This window comes from Pipistrellus kuhlii, unplaced genomic scaffold (assembly GCF_014108245.1).
Source record: "Pipistrellus kuhlii isolate mPipKuh1 unplaced genomic scaffold, mPipKuh1.p scaffold_m20_p_8, whole genome shotgun sequence".
In the NCBI taxonomy this organism is placed as follows: domain Eukaryota; kingdom Metazoa; phylum Chordata; class Mammalia; order Chiroptera; family Vespertilionidae; genus Pipistrellus; species Pipistrellus kuhlii.
The window spans coordinates 6,707,719-6,723,872 of NW_023425584.1; the positions used below are offsets into that span (position 1 = coordinate 6,707,719).

At 48.2% G+C, this 16,154-nt stretch overlaps 1 protein-coding gene across 8 annotated transcripts in view; it reads right to left on the reverse strand.

Annotated features, from left to right (window-relative positions):
* TENM2 (teneurin transmembrane protein 2) overlaps positions 1–16,154 on the reverse strand; it is an 867,288-nt gene that overhangs the window by 87,800 nt on the left and 763,334 nt on the right. For all 8 annotated transcript variants that reach the window (XM_045577000.1, XM_045576998.1, XM_045576997.1 and 5 more), the window contains one exon: positions 3,679–3,825. In XM_045577000.1, coding sequence (XP_045432956.1) covers positions 3,679–3,825 — 147 coding nt within the window. The remainder of the gene's footprint in view (positions 1–3,678; positions 3,826–16,154) is intronic.

Genomic DNA, 16,154 nt, shown 5'->3' on the forward strand with positions numbered 1-16,154 from the left:
ACATAGGATAGGACAGGATTCTGTGGGAGCCTCAGGCAGATTCCCCAGGCTGGCTTGAAATGATAGGAGTTGGGCTTTGCATAGACAGAGGGCTGGGGCTCCTGACACAGAGTTCGGGGTGATAAAGGGGTGTAGGGAAGGAGTAAGGACTGTCACTCCAGGCAAGACAGTCTAACAACACCTCCCCACCTCCAGGCTCCCACTTTTAGAGGAAATCCACACTCTCTCTCCTACCCTCGGCAGCGAGGAACCAAAGCTCACACCTCGGTCTTGGCGGTGATAATTAAATATTATTCGCCTGTCACTTGCTGCACATGTTGTGTGCTTTCTCAGACTTTAATGAGCTGGTATTTGCCTTCTGTAAGCAAAAATATTTCTCAGAGTCTCTTCTTTTTCAAATTGGGGTGAGCAGTGCACGTGGAGACTTCTCACTGTTAAGGCGGTCTGCTTGCTGGTGTGTCTGAACTGTTTCTACTTATTTCTTTGGGGGCCACGGCAGGCAAAGCTTGGCCCGTCCGGATCAGCCAGGGCTTCCTGAGGTTAAGTTAGCCGTCATCTGGCTGGGGCGTTGGGAGATGTTGAAAGTGACAAGAGTAAGGAGGTAGGGAAGCAGCATACATTGCTTTTGTGGGCTATTCTGAAGCATCCATCTTATATAAAAACTGCTGTTTGAAATTGTAACCCTGCTATTTTGGCTTTTGTAAACGCTTGCTTGCTTAAATTAGAAGGAAAATAAGACTACTCCCATTCCAGAGAGGCCATAAACCTTCCCCAGACAAAGTTATTAGTGCTGGCGCCAGGCCAGGCCTTTGGTTGAGGTCTCAAGGCCCCAGCACATAGGGACCCTTTAAGAACTTGCAAAAGGGGCCGTAAACACCCCACATTTGGGAGACAGAGAAGGTAAAAACATATAAATAGGGAAAATTCCTGCATCTTGGGGCCCAGAATTTTCCTCTGGACTTGAGTGTAATAAAGTGTGACTCCAAACTCTCCGGCGTTGTTTGATTATTCCAGTTCTCTGTAACAGTATTGCTATCTAGCACATTAAACTGAAATTAAAAAAAAAGTAAAGTGCTCCTAGGTGGGAAAATGATTGGTCTCTCCCAGCTCACTTTGGGAGAATGCTGTTACTTCCCCCATTTCTAGATGTGTAAGAAATGTGTTTCTTGCTGCTGCTGGGAGGAAGGGGGTGTGACATTCACAGGGTGCCTGCTCTAACCCACCATCACGTTTAAAACTTGTTCTGAGAACTTCCAAGCAGGACAGAGCCTGGGGCAGAACCTCCCACCCACACCCGAAACAAACACAAACAAGTGACTCCATCAGCGTGCTGCAGGATTGGATCCGGAGCAGGTGAGGAGTAACTTTAATATTTATCAATAAACAGCCAAGTGCTTAGCACACCTCCCTGGGAAGTAATTAGCCACGAAAAGGATACTCTGCACAGAGGAATCTCCGCCCAGAAAAGAACTCAGCTAATTGTGAATTGCTTCTGCCAGGTGAGAGAGAATCTGTGTCAGCGTCTCACCTGACACCAGCAACTCTGAATGAGCTGGGAGTTTCTTTTTATAAACACTGTGCAGAGCCTGTTTTCGTTTTTTTTTCTTGGTGCTTAATGACTTTCTTGGGAGGTTCCCATAACAAGGCCCTGATTGTCTTTAGCATAATCACCGCCTCATTGGCTTTTGTGGCCTGCCTCTGCCCGCTGGGAGGGACCCTGACCTATGCCCACTGGGGAGTCTGGAAGCACCCACCATGCCTCCAACAGCTCTATGCTGGGGATTTCTGTTTCCTCCCGGTGGGAGCCTGGGGCAGGGGTAGGGCTGGTCCGGAGGGATGGAGGCTGTGCAAGGCTTCCTGGGGAGGCTGAGTCCCCCTCCACCATGTGTGGATCCAGCCTCTGGCTCAGCACTCAGCGGCTGACACCGCAACTGGGAAGGGGCCTGGTGAGCAGCTTCTTTCCAGAAGAGGAAGGAGCTGGTCTTAGCAACTGCTAGGCTCCGTGAACCCTACAGGAAAGGAGTGCGAGGTGGACCTCACCCTTAAAAAAACACATACGTATTGGGTAGTTATGTTTCACCTCACTCGAAAATAAATGTAAGTGCCTTCTGTTTTGGCTCTGTTTCAGGAAGGGAAATGAATGAATGGGGCTCTCCTGCTTGGTGCACTCCTACTGTGGAGGTATGTTTCTTTATGTACAAGTTACATACGTGTGCGACTGCACTGACACATTGTGGAAACTGCAGAGTGTCTAGTAAGAGGAGGAGGATTATAAAGATGGAGTGTCTCACACTCTCAGTCATCCCCCAGAGGGACAGGGCTTCCCGCTGGACACCCCTGGAGCTGAACCCCTGGGCAGGGGCTGACATTTCAGAGTGCAGGGATCAGCACAGAGCAGGGACACACACACCTTCGTTAAATCCTACAATGGACACATGGGTCCTCTCACACGGGAACAATTTTGGTGGATCCCACACCTGTACTCACATTTGGGGAACATGGCATGCTGTTCTCAGGAATTCAGGTGGCCCATATTCTACCACATTTTTATTTGCTCCAGAATCTTAGCACTCCATCAGGGACTTACAGGAAAATTCAGCTCAGAAGTTAAAACAAGGGTCGGCGAACTTTTCCAGTAAAATAACACCAGAGAGGAAAAATAGCTCAGGTTTTGTCAGCCACATGGTCACTCAGGGCTGACCTCCGGGGTGGAAGTAGCTATGTTCCAGTAAAATTTTATATATGGACACTGAGGTGTCATTTCCGCAGTCTTCACTTGTCATGAAATTTTATTCTTTAGATTTCCCCCCACCATTAAAAATGTAAAAACCATTCTCAGCTTTTAGACCCATACAAAAGCTGGCTGTCGTTTGTCAACCACTGGTTAGAATGTGGATTCTGAAGTCCGTGCTGGGTTTGGCCCCAATTTTACTATTAGTGACTGAGCTATCTATCTATCTATCTATCTATCTATCTATCTATCTATCTACTTATCTATCTAGTATCTATCTATCTATCTATCTATCATTTATTTCAGAGAGAGGAACAGAGAGGAAGAGAGATAAAAACACCAATGATGAGAATCATTGATTGACTGCCTCCTGCTCGCCCCTTACTGGGGATCGAGCCTGCAACCCAAGCATGTGTCTTGATTGGGACTCGAACTGTGACCTCCTAGTTCATAGGTTAGCGCTCAGCCACTGAGCCCCACCTGCTGGGCTGTGTCTGAATTATCTTTAGACAGATCCGTAACTGTTCTCTAGACCTCAGTTTCCTCATCTGTGAAATAACATCCCTTAGGGCTGTAGGAAGGAATGCACCGCTTAGACAGCTCAGCACAGCGGGAGGCGCATTTGGTCACCAGCGCAGAGATGTGTTTGTAACTCCCAGCCTGAAGGGTCTGGCAGGATGGGTTACCCAAAGGCAGAGCCAGTACCCAGCCACCTTTCTGTGCACATGAACTTGAGAATCCAAAGCCACATCCAACCCTGGCGCCTGCAGCCCAGGTCCCCAGGAGCCCCTATTGGCCCGAGGACACTGCGTTTGCTTCAAAGGAAATGTCACGACAACATCTGACAATAGTAGAGGGGAGATCTTTCAGGAAAAACGACTCGTGACGACCATATAGATGCCATGTTCTGTTCTTGAGGGGCTGGGAATTAGAAGACGCTTGCTCACCTCCCTCATTATCCTTGTTATCAGCACAGGAGGTTTCCATGGCAACGTTGCATCCAGGCCCTCTCCAGCCGGTCTGGCAGACACACTGCCAGCTGTTCTGACCCAGTGTGCATCTCCCATTGCCGTTGCACAGATCGGGGCAGCCATCTGGTTGGAGAAACGGAGAGGATGAGAAAGGGGGACGTGAGGCCGCGCTGGAGCAGCGGGGGAGCCATGCAGAGGGGGAGCAAGGTCACAGGCAGCCGCCGGGCCAGCCTCCGAGCGGGGCTGCGCCTGCCGGGGAGTCAGGGAAGCAGGCAACGCATGCAGGTGCAAGACGGAGTGGGCTCCCAGATGCAGGGGAGCCCCCATGACACTGTCCTGTGTGGAGGGGACTGAGGCAACCTTCCCAAAGTGGGGAACAGTCCAGAAAACTAAACTAGCTCTGAGCTTACAACAGGACTAGCTAGGCTGTTATTTCCAGCCACTGGCTCAGGACGGATGCTACCTCAAAAAAAAAAAAAAAAAAAAAAGTATATTTTCCTTCTTTCTTTTTTTAGATGTGTCTTCCGCAGAAGAGAGAAAATTCCCTATCATCCCAGGGAGCAGCCAAAGTGCCCCCTATCTTTCAGAATTTTAGAGATAAACTTATATGTGATTATCATGGGGTTTCTGATGGCTAGGAACCGGATGGTTCTGCTGGGCCATTTGCTTTGTTTTGTAATATTTAGTTTCCAGGGGCCCTTTACAATGTTGGCTGCTTACCGCTCAACCTACTCATGGCATGACTTAAAAGCACTGCAGGACCTGAGGGTGCGGAAGGAGAAGGTGCTGAGGGACAAGACAGAGGAATGGACCCTGTGCCTGGGGAGGGAAGAGGGCGAATAATGCTTATTTTGTGAGTTTTTTTTGGGGGGTGGGGTGGGGTGGGGTGGGTGGGTTTGTGTGAAATCAGCAGCCTACCTAATTCCCTAATTGCTCCAGCACCCAGACCAAGGGCAGCTATGCTGTCCTGACCTGCGCCTCCGCACGCAGAGCCTGAACAAAGAAGAAAGAAGGGCTGGGGCGCGAGAGTGAGCAGGGATGTCTCCCTCCGTGGCTCCGTCGTTCTTTATAAGATGTGGAGAAATGCACAGAACTGGTAGGATGTGGCCACACTCACAAAACCTACTTGCAAGAATTCCGAGATAAGTTTTTGTTTTTTTTTTAATTTTCTTTCTTTTAGCAGCTTTATCGAGGCATAATCTCCATACCAGAAAATGCACCTGCTTTACGTGTACAAGGCAGTAAATTTACAGTCATATCTAGATGGGTTTTCTTATGTCATTTATATATCCCAAATGACCATTAATTTCAGCCTCCCCCCAGAAAGTTAACTTTCCTGCATGTCTCTCTAATTCTATCTCCTCATCTGCCAACATCTGTCTCCATCCCCCCTTCCTAATCTCTTTCTTTTTTGTTAATCCTTACCTGACAATATTTTCCCATTGATTTTCATGGAGAAAGAGAGAGAGAAAGAGAGAGAGAGAGAGAGAGAGAGAGAGAAAGAGAGAGAGAGAGAGAGAGAGAGAGAGAGAGAGAGAGAGAGAGAGAGAGAGAGAGAGATGCAAGAGAGACATATCGATTGGTTGACTGGTGTCCTTGATCAGAATCCAACCCGGGACCCTTCAGTGCTTGGGCAGACGCTCTATCCGTGGAGCCAAATCAGCCAGAGCTCTTTTAATCTCTTTTAAAACCACACAAAGTGTAGGGTGGATTGGGTCATGGCAGAGGGATCAAGAGCTTTGAAATGATGGAGGTAATTGATTTGAAGCCTTTCTGGCCCAAATCTTCTGGATCTGAAGCATTCCCGAGGTCTCCCCCTGGCATTTTCTCTCTCTCCTTCCCAGTACCCTACTTGAGAATGCCAGGAAACCGAAGGAGGGCGTGAGGCAGTGATGCGGATTCAAAGGACTTCTCCTAAGAGGAAAGGTCTGGAGGGTCTGAAATTGAGTTGAAATTTAATTCTCTAATAAGTTTTACTCCCAGCCCTAACCGGTTTGGCTCAGTGGATAGAGCGTCAAGGGCATGTACCTTGCTTGCGGGCACATACCCAGTGGGGTGTGTGCAGGAGGCAGCTGATAGATGATTCTCTCTCATCAATGTTTCTAACTCTCTATCCCTCTCTCTTCCTTGCTGTAAAAAAAAAAAAGAAAAAAAAAAAGAAAAAAAAATCAATAAAATATATTAAAAAAAAAAGTTTTATTCCTAGATGCTGCTTCTCTCCCATCCTCTCCCCTGTAGCCTGGGTCAGGATGAGAGAGCAGGGGAAGCCACAAGAGAACCGTGGTGTAGGCAAGTCTCTAAGGAGGCTGCGACGTCTTGAGAAGAGAAAGAAGGGCCTGGGGACTGTTTTCTTTTTGCTGCACAACCTGCATGGCATCCAGCGTGCACACGGAGCACCATGCTTGCATGGCCCTCACAAAGCCCAGATTCACATGTCCAGTCATTCCCTACCAAGTGTCCGTGATCCAGCTGCAACACTCAGGACACACTCCCTGCTCTTACTGGGTCAGTGCCGGGAGGGGAAGCCACCCCCACTGTCAGAGAAATGACACAGACAAACGCTTCTGCAGGAGCAAAAGGGAACTCGGGAGGAATGGCCCCAGGGACATTGCCCAGGTCCTCGAGGAAAAGAGAACACCTCCAGGCTCCAGTTTCCAGCCACCTCCAGCTGCACAATTTCCACCCGTCCAGTTTTGGGGAGTGCACCTCAGAGAGGACACTAAATGCCAAACCCACCTACATTTTCTTAGCGGGCCATTTATTATATCTATTAAATGGGCTTTGCTATTCAGCTACTTTGAGGTCTCATGTTTGATTAAAATCATGGCCAAAGTCTCAAGAGAAGCCTTATTCTGTAGGAAACCCACGTCCACTAGGTACAATTTAAAGTTGCAAAGAACGCTAGCATGCCAGTCAGAGATATGCACTCAAAATGCGTATGCTCCTAGATTGCATGAGGCTCCCCTCTTCTTCCCCCCTCCCCCTGCTTTCTCTTTCTCTCTTGATTTTTTTTTTCTCCTTCCCGACCAACTGAAGTGAGATAAACAGACCACAGTAGCGGGTTTTCTCCACATCATATGAGGAAGATGAAAACACGAACAGTAGGAAGCTGGCAAATCTCTGAGAAGTTTCGGGGGCAGCTGGGAATTAATGGACAGGACTTTGCTTTTAGCTTGAAGAGGAAGAAAGCAGCCTTGGTAGGTGCGTGGTGTTGCTAGGCAACCCCAAGCTACCCCCAGCACAAGTTCATTCTGCTGGTGGCCTTCTGAGGATGCTGCGATGCATTGTGTCTTTAAAGTGCAAAGCCAGCTTCTGCTTAAGGGAAAACAAATGCAGGGAGCAATTAGTTTGGAGGGCAAATGGGTTACCGGATGCTGGCTTTTCCCTGGGGAAGATCCAGTCACTGGAGTTGGACTGGGCCTAGGGGCTCCTACTTGGGATCCTAGAGGGCTCCTGTAGGAGACTTCTGGATTCCAGGCCGGCACTGCTGACTCCCTGAGCATCCATCTCCAAGACCATGATGCAGAAGGCTTCAGGGCACAGGGGTTTAGTTCTTTGTGCAGCTAGAGAGCTGGCTGTCTGGAGGCTTCATCTCTCATGAGCCTCAATCAATAATTTTCCACGGAGGCAACTTTGTCCCCCATCATTCCCTCTGGGGGCATTTGGCAATGTCTGGAGACATTTTGTTGTTGTTGTTGTGATGTTAATCCTCACCTGAGGATATTTTTCCATTGATTTTTAGGGAGAGTGGAAGAGAGAGGGATAGACAGAGAGAAACATTGATGTGAGAAAAACACGTTGATTGGTTGCCTCCGACCAGGGCCAGGGCTCGAGAAGCCTGCAACCAAGATATGTACCCTTGATCGGAATTGAACCCAGAACCCTTTGGTCCATAGGCCAACGCTCTATCTACTGAGCCAAACCAGCTAGGCTGGAGATATTTTCAATGATCAGATTTGGGGAGCATGCCACTCCTCAGCATCTTATAATACAATGTACAGGTGAATTTCCATAACAAAGACTGATCCAGCCCCAGATGTCAATAGTGCTGAGGCTGAGAAGCCCTGCCCTTGACCTGTAGCTCCCTGAGGCCTGAGACTTCCTTGTTTGCTGTTGGAGCCCAGGGCCTGGCCTCATGGCATGCACATAGTAGGCACCTGAATGAATGGAAAGCAGTCAGTAGTGTTAGATTATTTCAGCCTGGCCCTTAACTTATAGACTCTCCTGAGAGTCCTGAGAGGAGAGCATGGCCTCCTTCTCAAAGTCAAAGTCTACCTCCCAGGGAGATCTTTCAAGGGCATCAGTGATATCTTGAGCTCATTCTGTCACACTTCCAATGCCTTTGGCAGAGTGCAAATGGAACAGTTCCCAAGAATTTCTATACTCAAAATTCCAACCACTAGGAATGAAAATCCATTGGCACAGTTACCATGGGCAGGCTTTTTGCCTTAACAAAAATTAGAGTTGAAACTGAGGTACATGCCCTTGACCGGAATTGAACCCATGACTCTTTAGTCTGTGGTCTGATGCTCTAACCACTGAACCAAACTGTCCATGGCAGAAATTTGGGACTAAAAACAAATAAGCCCAAATATTTCCTTATATTCAGATGACTCCTGAATTTTCAGCTCCAAACCTGGACTCCAACTTGCATCTCAACATCTCCATCTGTTCACTCACAAGCATCTCAAACTAAATAGAATTCGGCTCCTTTGTCTTCCTCCCCCCGCAAACTCTGATCTCTTGATCAACGAATGGTACCGCCATGTACCCCACTGCCCAAGACTGAAACCTTGGAGTCATTCTCCTTTTCCACTCTCCCTCCACCAGCTCTCTCACCTCATGTATTTAAGCAACAACCAAGTCCTACCCAATCTTCCTCTTAGCTATAACAAGTCCTACCTGTCCTTCCTCCTAAATGTCTCTGGAACCTGCCCTCCACCCCCAACCCTACTGCTACTATATTAACCCAAGCCATGCTCAACATTGCACAGGACTCTTGTCAAACATCCTACCTGGTCTTCCTGCCTCCAGTATTGCATCATGATCAATTTCTTTTTATTCCTGACACTGTTGGAAAGATTCTACAGCTTTCCACTAACCACAGGGTGAAGTCTGAAGGTCCTTAACCTGCCTTAAAATCTTATATGACCCGGTTCTCACCATGTCAGCCTATCTCAATATCCCTTAGGCTTTGGCCCGATTTCCTTTTTCCTTTCCTCATCTGCCCAACTTCAACCCATCCTTCTGAGTCCTACTCAGAATTCAAGTCCAGGAAGTCTTTCCAAAGCTCCCAAATCTGGACTAGCTATACCTGTCAGATACCGTTACCCTATCCTATGTTATCCCAACTACCACAATGTATGGCAATGGTCTGGCACCTCCTTGGTACTAGCTAGCTCATGTAGGGGCCCTTCCTTAAGGTAGTTTACTGTCATCTATTGGAAAATAGTTGTAATAAGTGTTCACATCATTATTAACTACAATTTGAACCCTGCCCCTAGAACTGTGCAGTGTACAACTGAACAACACCCTGGGCACTACTGTTGTGATGTAACTCTGTCTGGACAGGGACCACATCTGCCTCATTTACTCTTGGATTGCTAGTATTCAATAGTCAGTGGAATGAATGAATGAATGAATGACTTCTGACTGAAATCTGCATCTCCAATGCCTTTGGCAGAGTAGAAATGAAATAGTTTCCAAGGCTTTTTTACCCATAAAATTTCAAACACTAAAAAACCCCCACAAGCAACCTGACCACTCCCCTCCACCTATCCCCTCCAAAACACACACACAAAGAAAACACCTCTCCATGGACACACTTACTATGTAGGCAGGCGTTTTGGCCTAACAAAAATTAGGCATGAGCAAAACAACGTCTCCAGCACAGTAAAAAGGGGAGCATAAATGCGCCTGAAGAAATCTATAATTACCATAAAAGGCTTTTCTAAAAAAGCATCAAGAAATGTTCCGCAGTGCGCAGCAATTTAGAGGTAGAGAGAAGTGCCCAATGCTGGGGAAGGGGTATGGAAAGAGAAGTAAGTAGCATGTTAACATTCAGCATCAAGCACACCTGAGAACACCAGGGCAGCCAGCACCCTGCCCCGGATGGAAATGCAAGTGCGAACACAAACCAGGCGGCACGGACATGAAGACGGATGACAAGGAGAGTGAGAGAAGCAAGCCTACTGCCAGAGACCATGAGGAGAGCTGCCACATCCTGGATTAACTCCCCACGGACAGTCTTTTCTGGATCAAGGGACAACCTTAACCTTGTGTGGAGTCAGAGTTCTGGGCTTAAAACCTGTTTCTTGCTGTCTGTGTCACCCCGAGCTGGTTGACTCACCTCTCACCCGTTAGTAAAATTATACATCTCTCTAATTAATCTTGTTTATTGTCTTTCCCAATAGAACACAACCTGCTGTAAGGCTGGGATTTGTGGGCCCTTTGTTCAATGAGACACCCTCTGTGTCAAGAACACTAAACGTTTGTTGAGTAACTTAACAGAATTGATGATAATACTTCATCAGATGCCAGAAGGGTTAAATGAAATGACAAAGGCAAAGGTTTTAGCCCAGAGCTTAGGGCACTGTAAATGCTCAGTAGATAGCAGCACCTGTTTGTGCTGCTATGATTTTTGCTATCACAAATATTATAATTAGCAGTAGGCTTTTTCTCCCATGCATTCTCTTTGCCTCCACTTCAGATCAGGAAAGAGACAAGAGCCTTCCCTACGGCCACCCTGAGAATCCAGCTTGAGTGAGGACAAACTCCACTGAAGCTAAGGGCAATCCTGAGGGTTGAAGGTAGAATTAATGGTGACCTTTTCTCTTGGGCAGAATTGTACTTTTGCATGTTAATTAGGGAACTCCCTCTCTCTCCCAACTGTTTTATTTTATTTTATTTTTCAATTTTATTTATCACTAGAGGCCCGGTGCATAAAATTCATACATGGGTAGGGACCCTAGGCCTGGCCAGCAATCAGGGCCAATCTGTGGAGCTACTGGTAGGGGATCAGGGTGTTGGGGGTGCGGGACTCCACTGGCACTTGCCTTGGCTGGCCTGGGGCCTGCGGGCTGGGGGCAGCTTTTGCATTGAATGTCTGCCCCCTGGTGGTCAGTGCGCATCACAGTGACCAGTCATTCCGTTGGTCGTTTTGCTGTTCGATCAATATGCTAATATTAGGCTTTTATTATATAGGATTATTTTTACAATATATTTTTATTGCTTTCAGAGAGGAAGGGAGAGGCATAGAGAGATAGAAATATCAGTGATGAGAGAAAAATCATTAATTGGCTGTCTTCTGCACATCCCCTACTGGGGATTGAGCCAGCAACCCAGGTATGTGCCCTGACATGGAATCAAACCATGATCTCCTGGTTCATAGGTTGATGCTCAACCATTGAACCACACAGGCTGGGCTCCCCAAACTGTTTTAAATACCACTGTTTTCTGAGAGCTGTGCATTATTGAAATTAACGCACTGGAAATGGGTAAGAGTTCACCACCACATTCCAAGGCTCTTTAAGGTTGCGAACAGCTGAGATGTTGGGGATCAGGGATCACCAGGGGTTCCGTGGTCATTTATACGAAGCAGCAGTGGCAAATGCTCAGAAAATTAATCTGGTGCTTCGAGACACTCTGGGGAAAACACCAACTACAATAGTTTTAGGAGACTGGCTGCCAAGGAAGCATTCTGGTCTCAGGAGACGGGCAAGGCTGTCCCTCTCGCTCATGGCCAAGAGCCTCTGTTTCCAGGCACACATGGGCACGGACACTCAGCCATGAATGTGAGTTTGAACAGCTGCCCCCACTTTGGTGGAAAAGACATGAGAAATCCAGAGGCAGATGTTTCTGTTTGCTTCCACAGCATCTGACGCCTTTAGGGTTTGCACAGAGGCGAGCGTGGGGGCTGCCAGGGCAGGAGGGCTGGGAAGGCCAGTGGTCCTTTGCACGGTCTGCTGCTCGTCTTCTGCTCGGCAGGCAGAAATCCCGCCCCTCTGCCCAGCAGCAGCAGCCGCGGCAGCGCCTCCGCAGGTGATGTGAATCTGCATCCAGCTGTCTGCTCTGCACATTCCCTGTGCGCACCTGCATTCTCACTGATCAGCATCCTCTCCGTCTGCCAGGGAGAGGGAGGCAGCTGGCTTAGCCTCGGCCTCAGAAAAAATGAACTAAAAAAAGCAATCCTTTTTTTTTAGGAAGAAGGGGAAAGAAAGACATGTCTATTTTTTTTTTTTTTTTTTTTTTTTTTTGCTGTTTTTATGCTTCAAGCTCTTAGTAATTTTTTTTTTTTTTTTTTTTTTTTTGTAGAAGATCATGGGGGAGAACATTGAGACTTTAGGCAACAGAAACCAGAAATAGCTCTTCTGGGAGGGAAAGGGCATGTTGATTCCCCCGTGAACTCAGCCTGAATCATGGCCACTCCCTAGCGCTGGGCCCGACACAAGCCTGAGTCTGCTGCCCCCTCCCCTAGGACTATCCCCTCCCTTTACTCCACCGAGTGAGCTAGTGACGGGCGAGTCTCACCCCGGCCTATGCTGACACCTGCTGTGAACGCACCTGGGGTTCCGCCCACTTCTTTATTTTATTTTTTTAAAGATATGTTTTCATTGACTTCAGAGAGAGGAAGGTAGAGGGAGAGAGAAATAGAAACACCAATGATGAGAATCATCAATCAGCTGCCTCCTGTACACGCCTACTGGGGATTAAGCCCGAAACCCAGGCATGTGCCCTGTCCAGAATCGAACAGTGACCTCTTGGTTTTTGGGTTGATGCTCAACCACTGGGCCACACTGGCCAGCCTCCTCCCACTTCTTTAGATCAGAGCTTGGGCCCAACTGCAGCAATGTCACCAGGGAATGTGTCACAGATGCACATTCTTAGACTCCATCCCAGACCCCTGAGGCAGCACCTCTAGTGGTGGGGCCTGGTAATCTGCATGTTAGCAAGCCACGGGGTGAGAGAGGGCTTCGGATGCCTGCTCCCTGTGAGGACCATGGCTTGAGGACTAAGACCTACCTTTTCAAAAGGGCCTCCAAGGCCCAGAGTCCCCCTGGCCTTTCCCTGTTCTCTCTTTCTTACCTCCCGCCACTCGGGGCTCTGCTCTCTGACCTTCGGTCGCACTGCCCTGCAGGTTCTAGACCGGGGCTGGCATCAGGTCCTCTGGCCTCTGCAGACCCCCATTTTCAGAGCTGCACTCTCTTTGGCTGAGGACTGCCTCAGTGGCTCAGCCTGCATTTGCTTAGGGAGACCCCAGATGCCAGCTTGGGCTTCCCCACCCACAACCTGCTTCCGCAGCCTCAGGGAGTCCGGCCACGGCACCTGCCTTCCTCCTAACGAAGCCTTTGTTTAAGGCCACGGCCTCAACTTGGCTGCACCTGAGCATCAGCTGGAAGCTGGGAACAACCCCGATGCTAGGCTGCGCCCCCACGAAGTCAGAACCTCTGAAGAGGAGACCCAGGCATCACTATTTATGTTTGTTTTCTGAGCTTTCTGGATGATTCCTATGTGAGGCTGCTACGCCTCCTGTATGCAGAGACGGTGACTCGGTTTTATGTGGCTGCTTTCCCCGTGCCTGCCCTGGACCTGCGGGAGGGCCATGTGCCCAATGCACGCATAGCTACACCATGCGGTGTCTGCTGCTTCTCTGTGCCCTTGATTTGGCAGCCAGGTGACAGGCAGAGCTTCCTGCTGGCCACGCCCCAAGTCCCTGGATGGATGGCATGTCCCCAAGCAAAGGGACAGCTGGTTGTGGCCCAGGGTCCCAAACCAAGCCGGTGACAGCAGCGTGGATGAGAGCTGAAGCGGGTCTCTGCCTCTGGAGGTGGACGGAGCTGATACCTCCTGACGGCGGGAGACAGAACAGAGAGCCTGGCAAGACAGGAGCGGAGGCGCACGGGTGGATTAAGAGGGTGACAAGTGTTCCACAAAGGCAGGGACGACGATAATAAGAAGGCCCAGTGGTTTAATTTGGTTTTTGGAGGGTAATCAAGTTGTTGTACCTGGTGCCGCTATTCCCACAGCTGCCCGGCAAATAATGAATGTGGTACCTACCGGGGACGGAAACAGGGACAAAGGCACGACTTTGATTTCTTATTTGTTATTTTTAACCATCCAATTTCTACACCCACTGAGCATCCTTATAGCCACAGGAGAGTCATAAAAATACAAATAACACCTAGGAGGCCGGCGGGCACGGACTGGTTACTTACTACGGGCTGATGGCTCTCTTTTACCTGGCGTAAAATCAGGCCAACGATAAATTGCCTTGTATTTTTTGTTGTTGTTGCCGCCGCTGTTTGCAGCACAATTTTAGGAAATGTAAGGAAATCACTAAAATGCGTGTTTCTTATAGATGTTTTAAAAGAGGGCAAAGAATATGCCCAAGGACTGCAGTTATGGATTTTAGAAAGCTTTTAATATAATGGCAACAATAACAGCCAACCCGCATATAGACATTTTGGTGTGCCTGTCACTCTCCCGTGTGCCTTTCATGCATTAGCTCATTTAATCCTCACAACAGCCCGATAATGCAGTCGCTGTTACTATTCCCATTTTATAGGCAGAGACATGAGGCTCAGGTAACTTGGCCAAGGTTGCGGAGTCGGTTAGCAGTGGACCCAGGGTTTGACACCAGGTGGACTGGTTGTACAGTCTTTGCTGTTAATGGGGTTGACCAGCTGTCCCTGTTCCCCTGGGACTGTTTAGGGTCAGGCACTGGGAAAAAAGGTCATCACTGAGGACTCAGAGTGTGGACTTGGCTTTTTTCATTGGGGGCCACGGGAGGCATGGTGGAGATCAAGGCAACTGCACTCAAGGGCAAGGGAGAGGGCACAGACCTTTTACTGGATGACTGATTTGAGACTCAGCTGCTTTCTCGGGCCAAAGTAACAGGCCAGCCCAGGAATCATTCTATTAGAAGGCTGCCTGGGTTCAAATCTCGGCTCCATCCCTTGGCTGCGTAAACTTGGGCAAAAATGATTGCTTATTATTATTCATTCCTTAGTTCCTCCAACTATAAAACCATGGCAGTTAAAGTACCTGGTTGTTGGGGTTTCAAAGAGACAATACATATCACCTGCCTAAGCATGAGTTGATGAAGTACATATGTGTAAATGTATGTAATACACATGCTGTGTAGACTGCTTATAAATGCACACAAAAAATGCTCCAGAATTGACAGCAATTATTATTGTTTTTAATATTATTATTTATTATTATTGTTGTTGTTGTTAAAAGTCATCTGAGCCTGGACCTTTGTGGCTCAGTGGTTGAGTGTTGACCTGTGAACCAGGAGGTCATAGTTCAATTCCTGGTCAAGGGCATGTGCCTGGGTTGCCTGCTCAATCCTCAGTAGGGGATGTGCAGGAGGCAGCTGATCAATGACTCTTTCTCATCATTTATGTTTTTCTTTCTCCCTATTCCTTCCTCTCTAAAATCAATAAAAATATATTTAAAATTAGAGGCCTGGTGCATAACATTTGTGCATTGGGGGGTGGGGGGAAGACAAGGGGGTCCCTCAGCCCAGCCTGTGCCCTTTTGTAGTCCAGTAGCTCTCCAGGAATGTCCAACTGACAGTTTAGGCCCATGGGGAGCGGGCCTAAGCTGCAGTTGGACATCTTTAGTGCTGTCATGGAGGTGGGCCTCTATACTCGCCAGCTGACAGCCTTGCTTGTGGCTGAATGGTGCTCCCCCTGTGGGAGCACACTGACCACCAGGGGGCAGCTCCTGCATTGAGCATCTGCCCCCTGGTGAGAAGTGCTCATCGTTCTGCTGTTCGGTCAATTTGCATATTACTCTTTTATTATATAGGAAGTATTATTAAAAAAAGCCACCTGAGATGGTAGCAGGAGGATCTGTGTGGCTTAGGGAGCTTCTGATTTGTACTCGCATTGGCCGTAAGCAACAGCTGTTCACTATTATTTAAAATAGGATCAGTATAGTCAATACAGCCAAGACCCCAGGAAGGTGCCCTCTGAAGACTGAGATGGAAATGAGCACGATGAGGTAATCTCCTGAGAATTATATGAGTGAGATCAGCACTTAATGGATGTGACACGGAATCCACAGAATCCCCTTAAAATACAAGAGGTCTCTGAGGTGAGACTGTGAAGGATCCACAGGTTTGGAAATCTCAACAAGGCTCAGAGAAGGGGGCTGACAGAGAGCAGTGGTCTGCCTCGAGTGGAAAGGGAGCCTGCAGAGCAAGAGCAAGTCAAGGTCAATTCAGAAGTGAGCATGTTCTGCTCAGTGAAGGGAAATAAAGTCATACCACCTGCCATTGATAAGTGGGTACCATGGGCTTAGCACTTCCTATCCTTATTATTTAATTGAGTCCTTTTAAGGACCATCTGGAGTACAAATTATCATCATCATCAACTGCGATTGAAAAATCTGAAGCTCAGAGGGGTGAACTTGCCCATAGTCATAATAGCTAAAAGTGGTAGCCA